This window comes from Rhizoctonia solani, chromosome 1 (genome assembly GCF_016906535.1).
Source record: "Rhizoctonia solani chromosome 1, complete sequence".
Classification (NCBI taxonomy): domain Eukaryota; kingdom Fungi; phylum Basidiomycota; class Agaricomycetes; order Cantharellales; family Ceratobasidiaceae; genus Rhizoctonia; species Rhizoctonia solani.
In genome coordinates, this window is record NC_057370.1 from 2,563,115 (window position 1) to 2,574,663 (window position 11,549).

The following is an 11,549-nucleotide window of genomic DNA, read 5'->3' on the forward strand; positions in this document are numbered from 1 at the left end:
ATTTCGTTGGATCACTTGAGACTGAAGTTTTGTGAATTGGGCCCTACTTTTATATCACATCTCAAACCAATATAATCGTTACTAGACAGCGGTAGATGTATTCAATGGCGAAACTTTATCACATTTCTTGATACACTCAAAGAAGAGTTGGAAAAAACCTTGCACCTGCGCATACATTTAGGAATAAATCAAGCACATGTTTTCGCTTGAAGCACTTACGTCCATAGATTGTGTAACGATGCAATTTTTCCCAGTTGCGCCTGGGAACGTACATGTCAACTTTGGCAATCATTGTATCGCTCAAGTCCTTTACTCACCCCATGATTCATCGGTGCGAACGTATCCCCAGACGTCAACAACAGTTTCGCCGGCGGTGTGTAGCCCAGCCAATTCAACATCTACCCTGTAGCGCTTAGATTTGAACCAGCCGGGATTATAAAGGTATGCTAGGCAACAAGCATCATGGATTGGCGGACCCTCAGTGAATCCGAAAGTTGATCGATACGAGCCGGCGAAGAAACTTACATCGGAGCCCTCAGCGGGATCTGGTTTGTATGAAAGGCATATTGGTACATACCTAACGAGAGAAGAAAGCATGCTACGCAGCGGGGTAGGTGCGGGAACAGGTGCCGCATCTATGGATTCAACTAATCCCGAATGTAGTTCCGAAGTTAAAATCGCAGTATGAGTAACGTTCAAGGGGATCATGACTTTTGGTACTTCGAGATTGAGTACCATCTGGGCAGCTTCGGGATCACAAAGAATGTTGAACTCTGCCGCGGCGCTCCTATTGCCTATCCCAACTCCTCCGCCCATGAATATGATTTCCTCGACTCCAGATAGTAATTCGGGATGGACAGCCGAGAATAAGGCGACATTGGTGAGAGGCCCAGTAGCAATTATATAAAGCTTATTCCCCTCCAGAATGCACTTTTTGGTAGCCTCTGCTAGTCCTTGGACCGCATTTAGTGACGACTTGGCAAACCGGTTTCGAATAGTAGTATTCTTGGCATCGGGAAGTCCAATAACTCCCCCAAGGCCGTCAGCCCCGTGAATTTCAGGATCCTGAGGATAATTCGATCCCGAGAGACTTAATAATTAAGTACTATTGCTTTACTCACTGCTCTAGTTGGCCGCAGAAGAGGTTTTGATGCTCCTTGATGGACTTGAATCGAGTCACTAGCTCCATAAGCATAGAGTAGTCTTATAGCATTCAAAAACGTATTATAGCTACTAGCATTCCCATGAACCTGAAATTGAGTAGAAACTTTAGTGGGCCAGGGTCATTTTATGTTCGTAATAAAAACACACTGTTGAAATACCCAGTAATCGAAGTCCAGGGGAATACAAAGCCAACAAGATCGCGATCGCATCGTCATGTCCCTGTGGTTGAAAACGTGTAAATAAATGCAGTTTATTCCCAGAATTCAATCTTTTACAGGGTCACAATCAAGCCATAGGTACTTTATGGGAGAGCTTGAGAGTTCGGGTCCCATGGCGGCCGCGAAAAGGTTAATTTAGTTCATCAATATTTCGATTTGGTTCATCCTCCTAAGCGCCAATTACGTAACATTGCCACGATAAACGCGCCACAGCGTTTCAAGCAATCATTGACCTGGCTTCGACCGGAGATGTCAGCGGACTCGCTGGAAGTTCAAATTTCCACACATGACAAGTTTATACAGGAGAATAAGGTACTGTACGGCAGATTGGTAGGTTGTTTAGCGTGGTGCAGCGCAAGCAATCGCTAATACATGTCACTTATAGCTTCCCCAGATAGGGGACGCGAGTGAGCATAACCGTCAGGAAGAGCAAGCCAAACCTCCAGGACACTGCTCTGAACTCTATCAAAACCCTTTCAAACGGCCAAGGAGACTCACTCCATTGCCCGAACCATCAAGAAACCGCATACATTCGCACAATCTGCCGAAACAAAGTACATGTCCCGTAACACCTCCTGTCCTATTTCCTACTTCTACAGAGAAAGAAAATCACCACCCGATACTTGGAATGACAAGGAATAACCTCTCTTGTGCAAATAGGGGCGTAAAACCACAGTCTGTTGGATCATTCTATACTTCATCGCCTTCTAAAACTTCAAACCAGCAAGACGGTCGGGGCCCGTTGTCGGTTAAGTTCTCTAATGACACTACTACATATACAAAACCCATGCGACCAGTACTGGTAGCGACTTCTTCTATTCCTGCTCATCATGATAAACGACGCCCCGGGGTATACAAGATGGAAGACAAAGCAAATGCCCATACTATATCTATAAAGCATCAAGTCCACGGAAACAATATTCCTCGCTGCGCCCGAGGACACAAATCAACTTCACGGCTACGCTTCGCTAGACATACTTCCCAGAAGGTTACTACTGAGCAAAACTTTGACTGCTGCCGTCGGGAAGTCAATGCCACCGTCTCAACTCTGGGGTCTCGTGTTGGTGCATTAGAGAACACACTTGCCGCAGTCCTTCCTGCTGTTGTAGAAGCTAGGTTAATCTGGATGGAGAACGCAGTCGTTAGTACTCCTACCAAGCTCGGAACTACTAGACGTGCATTTTGCGAATACTGTGAGCTGACCTTTTGGAACTTTGCGTGTGAAGAGGAAGGATTAGGCTCACGTTGTTTCTTAGACAAGAATTCTAGATACGAGACCTATACTCGATGCATTCGTGCACGAGCCTACTACTTGGGACTAACAGTGAACGACCTCGAATATCTCCAGGAACGGGTTGTACTACTAGGCTCCCAGAGCGTGAAGCAGGAGACATTATTAATTAGCCCATTTGGAGGCGCAAATGAATCTAGTGACAAAACGATGGTAGAAGCATATCATCGGGACAGTAGACATGGAGGATATGCCCGACACGTTTGGAGAGCTTGTTATGAGAGGGTGGGTCAAGGGATAACTTGCCTATTGGTTTCGAACTTGTGTGATTAAATGTACAAACGTAGGGATACTCTTTGGACGAGAGCTGGATGTTGCCTATTCCCTCCCCGGATAGCTCGACATTCGTAGACAAGATCAAAGGGTGGCTGCATGCATCATAGCTTTGTTTGCAAAACAAGATACACTCTTTCTGGCTGAATTTATATTATTGATGATTTAATTCGAAATGAATTCAACCGTATCATAATGTTTCAGCGTATGCTTTGAACGTTTATGTCTATAAGCATACAGTTCGATGACGCCGCGAAAATAAACAGAGGAGGTAGGTGGAAGCTCGACGATTTCGAGAGGAATGTATGCGATATGTGGGATTATGTGACAAGAGCCATGCGAGACGAAACCTCGACTTCGGAACGAACAATATTGGCCAAGTAAGAGATGGTAAGGGTATCCTAGTAGATAGATAAACACATAAACAAAAATCTGTGATTATCAAAAGAGACTGCTTACCTGTAGCTGTGAATTGAACAATGTTTCAATCTTCTCCTTGTCGAGGGAAGTGCTGCTAGCTTTCAAAGTATCTAGTAGATAACGCCCCACAGATGGATCGCCCTCGGTTTCTCCATTGATAACCTGAAAGTAGTATTAATAAGAGTGCATATCGGAGACCTTGTACATACCTGTCTAACATACACAAGCACTCGTTCGATCATATCACTGATGCTCGCAATGGCTTGCTCTAAAACCTCCAGTTCTGCTCCGGGTGAAGCGGTATATTTAGTTCCCTTTGCGGCAACATTCAATAAATCCACTGCAATAATTTTAGTGCGATTCGAACGCATTTACGTAGCTACTCACAACCGCTAAGCTCAGCTTCTTGAAGACGCAATTCACAGGGTACTGGAAGGAACACAGCATTCTCAGGCTTGGGGTGGACACCAACGGGGGAGCTGAAATCCATAGTCTTTACTCGATTCCACTCTTACGGAACAATGAAAAATAGGTGTATACCTGACATATGCCTTCACACCCTGGTTTATGCCCTCACGTACACCGGTATCTAGAACGACGTGTACCGCTTGGTATGGTGCAGTTTCTTGAGAATAGAAGTTTTGAATAAGAGCGGAATAGGTGTTCAAGTCTGTTCCGGTTGAATACCTAAGACTCTGATAAGAAATAGCACTAGACGCGTATAAATATCAAACGCACCATCCAACGATGACTTCCTTGGGATTGACTTTCTGGTGCAAATCGTACATGGTTCGGTGGTAGTCCATGTCCAATGCTACCTGCTCGTCCGTCTCATTGTGTACCACGGCAAAGCTGCTCTTTACTTCGATTTCAGTTTCTGTTCGAATCCCAAGAAGAGTGCCAATAACTCTCTCTTGAGACTCGTTCCTGCGGAGGAAATGATCGAGGATTGAGAATAGAGCGACTGGGTGGAGTGTAACAGTCGTCACTGGACGGGGGCTAAATTCCAACGCCAATAAATATATTGTGTTTAATGTAGATATATATGCGTACCCACTACTCCCGGCCGTAGCTGCAGGTGCTTGGAGGTATAAAGCAGAGGAATTGGGATTCAAAGCCATCGTTGAAGTGCGATTAGGGCCTGCCCAGAATTTTGGATTGCATAAGCAGCGATCAGCTTAGGTCATTGGAGCGGCTAAGTAACTTTTGATTTCTCTCCCATCCTCCCCCCCCCCCCGGGTCCAGTTTCACAAATCATGACTTCCGAAGAGAACAAGGTCAGCTTTCATCTAAGTATCAATCGAATATGAATCTTGAATCTTCGGTGTAGGAACTTATCCTCAAGACTATCGACCTCGGAAGGGTAAGATCATAGATTCTCATCGAATCTGGTCCGCTTATACCTCTGTAGACGGTCCTCCACTATGGATGGATCCCCTTTATCATCTACGTCGGATATACACGTAGTTCTCCACAACCTTCTTTGATAAAGTACGTCCGAGTTGCATATAATCCCGTCAGTTTTACTTAATTTCGTTTTCCCATAGGCTTATCAGCCCACTTGCATAAATAAGGCGAAATGTAAAATTATACTGCTTTGGTTCGACCACCCGCGTCATTTGCTGTAATCAATAGACTTTCAAGTATAATTATGCGAGTCCACTATTCATGGCGAGTGTGAAACCAAGCCACTTGGATATCATATGAAGACTTGTGAGTTCACCTATCCTTTTCACACCATTTCTATGATTAGTTAGTGGTTGTGCAATTTTTGCACCCGATGGGTGTGGACTTCGGAGCCGCCCACCTGGGCTGGTTCCAGTGGTTCCACCTAACAGAGGACAAATCAAGGCCAGATATGAATTATTACAATATATTCATCTGTCCAATGTATACAACAAGTATGCTAATCGCTCAATCACAGGTACAGCAACAGAACTAAAACACAGACCCACAAGCCCAAGAGAAATAAAATAACTAAAACTACATGAACACCTTCCTAAGATTCGATGTGCTTGTGATCCGTTTGCAGATGGGACAATACTTGGTCGAGCCGAGGCTGCGTAGCCAACATTGGCGGCAAAACAAGTGCCAACATCCTGTCGAGACCACGGGCTCCATAAATGGATCTAAGCAAATGCGGCAAACTGTGGGTGCGGTGTCGTTGGTGCCTTCAGAAGTTCTTCCTTTGAGTAGGGCGGTAGGTTGGGATCTGGCTTGTTCAAGTGCGGACTCCTGGAACGTCATAAGTACCAGTGTGCAGTGATATGGGGATATGGCTCACTAATTGTTTAACTTGAGCTGATAATGCCTCGATCTGCACGTCTTTTCCGTCGGCAGTGGGAGCAGGGGGCCAAGTCATGCTAGCATCTGCGCTACTCCCAATACTGACCCTCTCATCCTCTTCCTCTCCTTCAATATCCACGTCCCGTTGGGTTAAGACCATCTTTCTGGCTGCGACTAATTCGCGCAACAATCTTGCCGACGGTTCATCGGCATCGGCTGGAGACATTTGGCGCGAGTCCGACTCGGCTTCATTCCCCGCTATAATGTCGCTTTCGAAGAATTGGGATTCGCCGTATAGAACCGTATCTTCGTCCCCGTCTACGTCTAGCTCTTCATCCACATCTGGGATATTCCGGTCTCGAATGTCGTAGCCAGTACCTGTCGAACGGAATCAGACCTAAAGGCCCAAGCATCGAGCTTACGTCTACTCACCTCGGAAATCAGTAAAATCTGTAGCACGAACGAGCTCTTGCTCTTCAGGACCAGGTTCATTCTGCGTGGGCGGGGTTGCCACATGTTCGCGTTCACGGTCCCGATGAGGTAAAACGGCATCCTGCAAACATCTGTCGACATGTTCTTCCAACCCTTCTGGTACGTCATCTTCGCAAACCGGACACACTCCTCCCACTCGGCGTTGACGACGCTCGACCATGCTCTCAGGACCCATTGCTATGCTATGTCTCGTACGTCTGGGTGGAGGGGGGTGAGTAGGTTGGCTGTTGGGATGAGGGTTCGAGTATCGCCGTGTGGGTGCGAGTGCGGTTAGGGACGCTCGAGCACGAACGGCAGCCGGTCTTCGATTGGTGTGTTCATAGCTAGCCATCATGTCGTCAGTTTAGTCAACTCCTGTATATGGGGCGTGTATGTGGTTGAAGACACTACCTCATGCCCGTGTCCCTACCCGTGGGATCGGGTGAATCCGCGTGCATGACCTGGTTCACCTTGGCCAACTCCATCTCGGTATGTTGCGCCAACATGTGTAACGGAATGCGTTTATTACAGAGCGGACAGAGCCGGGTTTCAGCTTGTTTCGCTATCCAACCGCGCCATGTGTTAGTTCTACGAATTACGTATAGATATAAGAACGTGGTTGGTCACTTGCACTTTTTACACGGCCGTTCTTCGCTGGATGTATGCACCGAACTGCTCGGTCCTGCTCCTACCGAATCCACCTCGTCTTCGAACTCGGACCCGGCGCGTTTGTTGCCCCGCAGATGGTGGGTGTGCTGGATCATCCTACTGCTATTCCCCGTCAAGTCCTTGTCTCGCGTTTTCCCCTTGGACCTTGCGCACTAACCTCGCAGCCATCCTCTTCTCTCTGAGCTTTGATCAAGCGAAATCCCGAGATTGGAAAACAAATCAAGAATAAAATGGTGGTGGATGCTAGATTTGGCACTTGGATGGATGTGTCCAACCGAGTCGGCGCCTACTACTATAGTTCCAATGATTTCTGATCGAATGCGCCTCGTTTTGCATCTATAAGTACTCGGCGGTTTTTCGAGCATAATATTTCCGTCTCATGGCCATAAATTGGTAATCAAAAGCGATATAGTAATTCAAGACAGCAAAATACACAACACCGCTACACGAATCACAAGTCCAATTAATTAAAACATATTAGCCAATTTGGCAGCCGCCTCTCTGGCATCCAACTTGCGATGCGTTGATTGAGCATACATCGATTTGGCAAGCGGATGGGGTTGGGCGGGTGTGTGAAGTGGATTGGGTGTGCCTGGTATTGAGGAAGCGGCTGATTGAGGTCTCGGTGGGACTCCCAGTGGGTCCAGCGAAGGTGCCGCCGGGGTTGGGATGGAAGGGCCTGCTGGGGCTTGGGCCTGAGCTGGCTGAGGTCCAGGTCCAGGTGTACCTTGAGGAATGGGAGGTCCGGATACGATGGGGGGCCGTACGACGTGAGGAGACGGTGGGCCAGAGGAAGGTGCCGAGCTCGTTAGTGGGGGCTGGATAAGTGGTCCCCTTATAGGTGTAGCACCACCTGCAGGGCCAGTTATCGGAACTCGCGATTCGCCGGTAAGAGGTGTCCTTCCGTTCCCGTGAACGGCCGGGCCGTTGGCTCGCTCTACGTCTCCTTTCAAAGCCTCTAGTTCTTTCAACCTAGCTTTCTCATAATGTACACTCGCTCGCGCGTGCTCGATCAACATGCTTGCGATGTCTTCGTGTGCATGACGGGCATGCACCCGGAGTGCGTTATGCAGGTTTTCGGAAATACCTTCGACACGGCGTTGAAAGAGTTGTTCAACCTTGTTGGCTTCTTCCAGGTCTTCTAAAGCCTAGGTTATTCACCGTTAGTTGTTTCCCACTTGAGCAAATGGTAGAATTACCTCGTCGACTTTTTCAGGGCGAATGTTACTGCTCTGCTTGAGTCTTTCAATTTGACGCCGTTTGGCGATTGTGGCTTTGACGGCAGACTGATAGTCTTCAAGAACTTGCGTCCTTTGAGCTAGCGTTTCCTAAAAAAGCATTAAAGCACACGACCGAGCTACAAGCAAGCAACGCACCTTGGCAGATTTGGCATTCAGGCCCTGGTACCCTAGTGCATCTCCGACTATAACGCATTCGCTTAGAGACTACGGAATTTCTCCGATTGAATCCGAGTACTAATAATAGTAGGCAAAGTAACGTACCTGCGCCTGATCGACGTCTCCTATCGAGTGCCACGCGCGTCCAAGCTTGCGAAGGGCTTGTCCGAGGGGCGGATGTGCCTCGGTCGTTGCTACGTTTATGAGTTTATTACCCATTTCCGCATGAGCTGCCGAAAGAGCTGCATATAAGATATACGCGTTAGAACGAGATGCAACGCTCAAATGTGAAATCAGGCCCCACTTTTTCTCGCTTTGCTTAACCGATCTATGGCCTTTGCGGCATCGAAAAACTGGACTTCGAGCCGTGTGAGTTCGAGTCGGGCACTCATCAAGTCTTCGTCCTCATCCGGCACGCTGCGTTTCATGAGGCTGAACCCTGAGCCTGTGCGACGACGTGGACGGGGAGTGGGTTGGTACTAGATGGCGTTGGGATCATATGCATGGATGAGAAGAAAACAAGCAAACGTACGCCAAAGTCACTCTCGATAAACGACCTCACTTCGTCCTCGCGCATCAAGACCTGGTCTTCGCATACGCGCGTAAACCAGCGTTGGAGTGCGACCTTGACAAGGCGGTCGTCTGTTTAGATAATAATCAATAGAATATCCTGAGAGTTGGACTCGTGGGAGCTTACCTTCTTCATCTGAGGGTGCCGAAGTCTGTGGTAATGGGAGAGCAGGGACAATGGTTTGTGGGGTGCAGTAGGCAATCTGCTCTGCAAATCTCTGAAATTCTGCATAAGAGCGGGATATATTACGGTAGGTTGAGCCAGTAAAATTAGGTAGATTCGTCTAAAGAAGAGATTAACAGATATAGGATTCAAAGTTAATTAGCCGTACCTGGGCATCGATTCTAGCAATAATATCTCTTCGATTCCTATCGAGACCCGTGATCCTAACGCGTAGATACTGCCCTTCGCGTTCTAGTTTAGATCCATTGGCAGTAGTATTGAGCTGGGGGGAAAGAAGACCTGGTGTCGGTTGACCGTATATCTGAGGCTCTTTTGGTGGGCCACCCACGATCTGACTTGGGGGCAACGGAGACGCAGGACGGGGTAACGGTAACGTGGGCTGAGGACCTGGTGAGTTGGGAGTGTGCGGTGTCGCAGGCCACGCGGGCAATGAGGGAGTGCCGAGTGGGTCGTCCATCGCGGTCGGCTGCAGACAATTAGCATGCTAAGCGCCCAGATTCTAATAGTCTACTTTGCGGTGATGGGTTCTCGGCGCTTCGCTCGCCACTACTCAATCCGACCACCATGCCTCCCAAACGCAAACGAACACAGGCCGACGACGAAGACGAGGATACTTCGCTTCTAGGAAACCAAGTATTGCCTATTGCCAATCTCCCCGACGACTTTGCTGGTGAACCTGAGGATGGGATGCAGTATTTGTTTTTGGTCAGGTATGTTGTCTTGGTTATTGTTATTCGTTCGTACTCATTGCATTCTAGGAGAGATGCAAGATCGTTGCCCAACACAACCCGAGTAACAAACCCTTATGCAACTCCTAACATCCAAGAACCTTCGTCCGCACAGAAGCCGCCTCATCCGTGTATTCCAAGTGAAGATTGGAGGACCGAGTTTGAAAAGTCGTTCAGGGCGTTTCGAGAAGCGAGTTGATCTCTTGTTACTATCTACTACCCAACACTAATTACTCGGTCCTAGACGTGGAAAACTCACACGAGTAAGGCGAGTCCCAGTCACTCATCCAAACCAGATCCTGGCATGCCCAAACCAAAAGACCGAGACGGCTGGTTGGCGTATATCAATGGTGGTCCCTCTGTCAAGGAGAAAGAAGCTTCATATGGCCCTTCGACGGCGTTCACTCCTCGTTCTGTCTCTGTTGCCAGCAATCGTCCAGCGAACATTCAAAGCGCAGGGATTATTGATGATGAACCGGAGCCTGCTCTCGAGGTGAGATTTTATATCGCTAGACTACAGTCATAGAACTTAAATTCTGTGTCTCTGTGTGTAGGAAGACAACCCTCGCCTCCCAACACCATCGATCCTCAAGTCCCTAGACGACGTAAGCATTACCATACTTCAAACAACCTCACTTGATTAACTGTGTCTGTTAAATAGCATGGCACGATCCACCTTTTAATGTTCGTAGCGTATTGGATAAGGCGCTCCTTGGACTATTCTCCTTCACTTAAAATATCCCCTACACGGCCTCTTCACTTTCCAAAACACCACCAACAGTGGACCTTTTCCCTATTAGCGCACTTGGACACTGGGTTAAGGAGCGAAGAGATATCCCATCTAAGAGAACTTGCTAGGGCGTGTATAGCGGTTGTTAGGGAGGACTTGGAAGGAGAGGGGCCTGTCATTGTAGACCAGAGCACGGTGGGTGGGAGGGACGAACACGAGGAAGAAAAGGGAAAATACTCTCATTTGACAGGAGTATGGATGGTCATTGCCGCAATAGCCTCCATATGGGGTCAACGTGACATGTGGCAGAATGCCGAAGAGGCATTGGCCGATCTCGTATTAGTCAGACGTCGCAAAACTCCAAAAATAGAGCCTCAGGTACTTAAAATCGAGCCGGATAGACCGGATGTTGAGATGGACGTAGTGTTAAACTATGGATAAAAACTAAAATGTATGATAACCTAGCCACTAGCCACATAATTTACAGAGACCATATTACCTAACCTTGGCGCTAACTTGCCACTCCCACTCAAACAACCATGAGCAATCCCTTCTCGTCCGCGCACCGCCTGCATGTCAAGTCTCTCTATAAACGGTACCTCATTGATGCGCTCAACTGGAACATTCGTCGAGACCTGTGGAGGAATAGAGCGATTGAGATTAGGGCCGAGTTTGAAAGGAACCGGTTTGTATTTCTTGTGGACCGTCGACATGGTGCGATATTGATTGTGGGAAGGTAGAAATGTAACAGACCCCCGTGCAATTGCTCAGATTCTTGCTGAGGCTGAGGAGAGACTTGCTGCAAAGTCCCACCCGGACCCATACATCCGTGAGTCCTCACCTACTATACACACCTCTTCCCCTAATTAACCTACGTGTGATGTGATCCAGATGCCATGTACCCAGGTGGAACTAAATGGTGCGTATCCACAAGCCTTTAATTCGATAGAGCTAATTCTAGCATGGAATGACAGGGAACGAAATCTCCCGGTAAGCCTTCCAATCGCATTCGCCTGATTTGGTTTAATTTTGGATTGTGTAGCCTCCGACGGAAAAGCCAGTCCCACACATGTAGATCCTGCATGTATACACCAATAAGCTCTACTACCCAAACCTATATCATTCGGCGCTGCAAGTTAGCTATTGAA

General features: G+C 47.8%; 9 protein-coding genes across 9 annotated transcripts; 5 read left to right on the forward strand and 4 right to left on the reverse strand.

Annotated features, from left to right (window-relative positions):
* Positions 1-309: 309 nt before the first annotated feature.
* On the reverse strand, positions 310-1,496 carry RhiXN_04352 (inosine-uridine preferring nucleoside hydrolase; the record flags this gene model as incomplete). Its single annotated transcript, XM_043324169.1, has 4 exons — positions 310-1,065; positions 1,122-1,250; positions 1,312-1,383; positions 1,440-1,496. 4 exons carry the CDS (start codon positions 1,494-1,496, stop codon positions 310-312), a joined length of 1,014 nt encoding a protein of 337 aa, XP_043176588.1.
* Positions 1,497-2,169: 673 nt separating this feature from the next.
* RhiXN_04353 (uncharacterized protein) lies at positions 2,170-3,056 on the forward strand (the record flags this gene model as incomplete). The annotated part of the gene is made up of 3 exons (XM_043324170.1): positions 2,170-2,575; positions 2,639-2,898; positions 2,961-3,056. 3 exons carry the CDS (start codon positions 2,170-2,172, stop codon positions 3,054-3,056), a joined length of 762 nt encoding a protein of 253 aa, XP_043176589.1.
* Positions 3,057-3,266: 210 nt separating this feature from the next.
* On the reverse strand, positions 3,267-4,487 carry RhiXN_04354 (eukaryotic translation initiation factor 3; the record flags this gene model as incomplete). The annotated part of the gene is made up of 7 exons (XM_043324171.1): positions 3,267-3,347; positions 3,406-3,528; positions 3,576-3,706; positions 3,754-3,845; positions 3,907-4,053; positions 4,105-4,365; positions 4,420-4,487. The coding sequence occupies 7 exons, from the start codon at positions 4,485-4,487 to the stop codon at positions 3,267-3,269; spliced, it is 903 nt and encodes a 300-aa protein (XP_043176590.1).
* Positions 4,488-4,622: 135 nt separating this feature from the next.
* On the forward strand, positions 4,623-4,935 carry RhiXN_04355 (TOM7-domain-containing protein; the record flags this gene model as incomplete). Its single annotated transcript, XM_043324172.1, has 4 exons — positions 4,623-4,643; positions 4,697-4,729; positions 4,778-4,857; positions 4,914-4,935. The coding sequence occupies 4 exons, from the start codon at positions 4,623-4,625 to the stop codon at positions 4,933-4,935; spliced, it is 156 nt and encodes a 51-aa protein (XP_043176591.1).
* Positions 4,936-5,495: 560 nt separating this feature from the next.
* RhiXN_04356 (E3 ubiquitin-protein ligase) lies at positions 5,496-6,629 on the reverse strand (the record flags this gene model as incomplete). Its single annotated transcript, XM_043324173.1, has 4 exons — positions 5,496-5,582; positions 5,651-6,030; positions 6,085-6,467; positions 6,535-6,629. 4 exons carry the CDS (start codon positions 6,627-6,629, stop codon positions 5,496-5,498), a joined length of 945 nt encoding a protein of 314 aa, XP_043176592.1.
* A 630-nt stretch (positions 6,630-7,259) lies between these two features.
* Positions 7,260-9,400, reverse strand: RhiXN_04357 (vacuolar protein sorting-associated protein 5; the record flags this gene model as incomplete). The annotated part of the gene is made up of 8 exons (XM_043324174.1): positions 7,260-7,940; positions 7,992-8,120; positions 8,169-8,237; positions 8,295-8,431; positions 8,494-8,668; positions 8,722-8,831; positions 8,887-9,043; positions 9,092-9,400. The coding sequence occupies 8 exons, from the start codon at positions 9,398-9,400 to the stop codon at positions 7,260-7,262; spliced, it is 1,767 nt and encodes a 588-aa protein (XP_043176593.1).
* A 107-nt stretch (positions 9,401-9,507) lies between these two features.
* Positions 9,508-9,870, forward strand: RhiXN_04358 (SIP1 domain-containing protein; the record flags this gene model as incomplete). The annotated part of the gene is made up of 2 exons (XM_043324175.1): positions 9,508-9,653; positions 9,702-9,870. The coding sequence occupies 2 exons, from the start codon at positions 9,508-9,510 to the stop codon at positions 9,868-9,870; spliced, it is 315 nt and encodes a 104-aa protein (XP_043176594.1).
* A 105-nt stretch (positions 9,871-9,975) lies between these two features.
* On the forward strand, positions 9,976-10,842 carry RhiXN_04359 (SIP1 domain-containing protein; the record flags this gene model as incomplete). The annotated part of the gene is made up of 3 exons (XM_043324176.1): positions 9,976-10,164; positions 10,226-10,276; positions 10,333-10,842. The coding sequence occupies 3 exons, from the start codon at positions 9,976-9,978 to the stop codon at positions 10,840-10,842; spliced, it is 750 nt and encodes a 249-aa protein (XP_043176595.1).
* A 98-nt stretch (positions 10,843-10,940) lies between these two features.
* Positions 10,941-11,476, forward strand: RhiXN_04360 (Complex 1 protein (LYR family); the record flags this gene model as incomplete). The annotated part of the gene is made up of 5 exons (XM_043324177.1): positions 10,941-11,086; positions 11,142-11,230; positions 11,293-11,320; positions 11,376-11,391; positions 11,444-11,476. 5 exons carry the CDS (start codon positions 10,941-10,943, stop codon positions 11,474-11,476), a joined length of 312 nt encoding a protein of 103 aa, XP_043176596.1.
* Between the last annotated feature and the right edge of the window lie 73 nt (positions 11,477-11,549).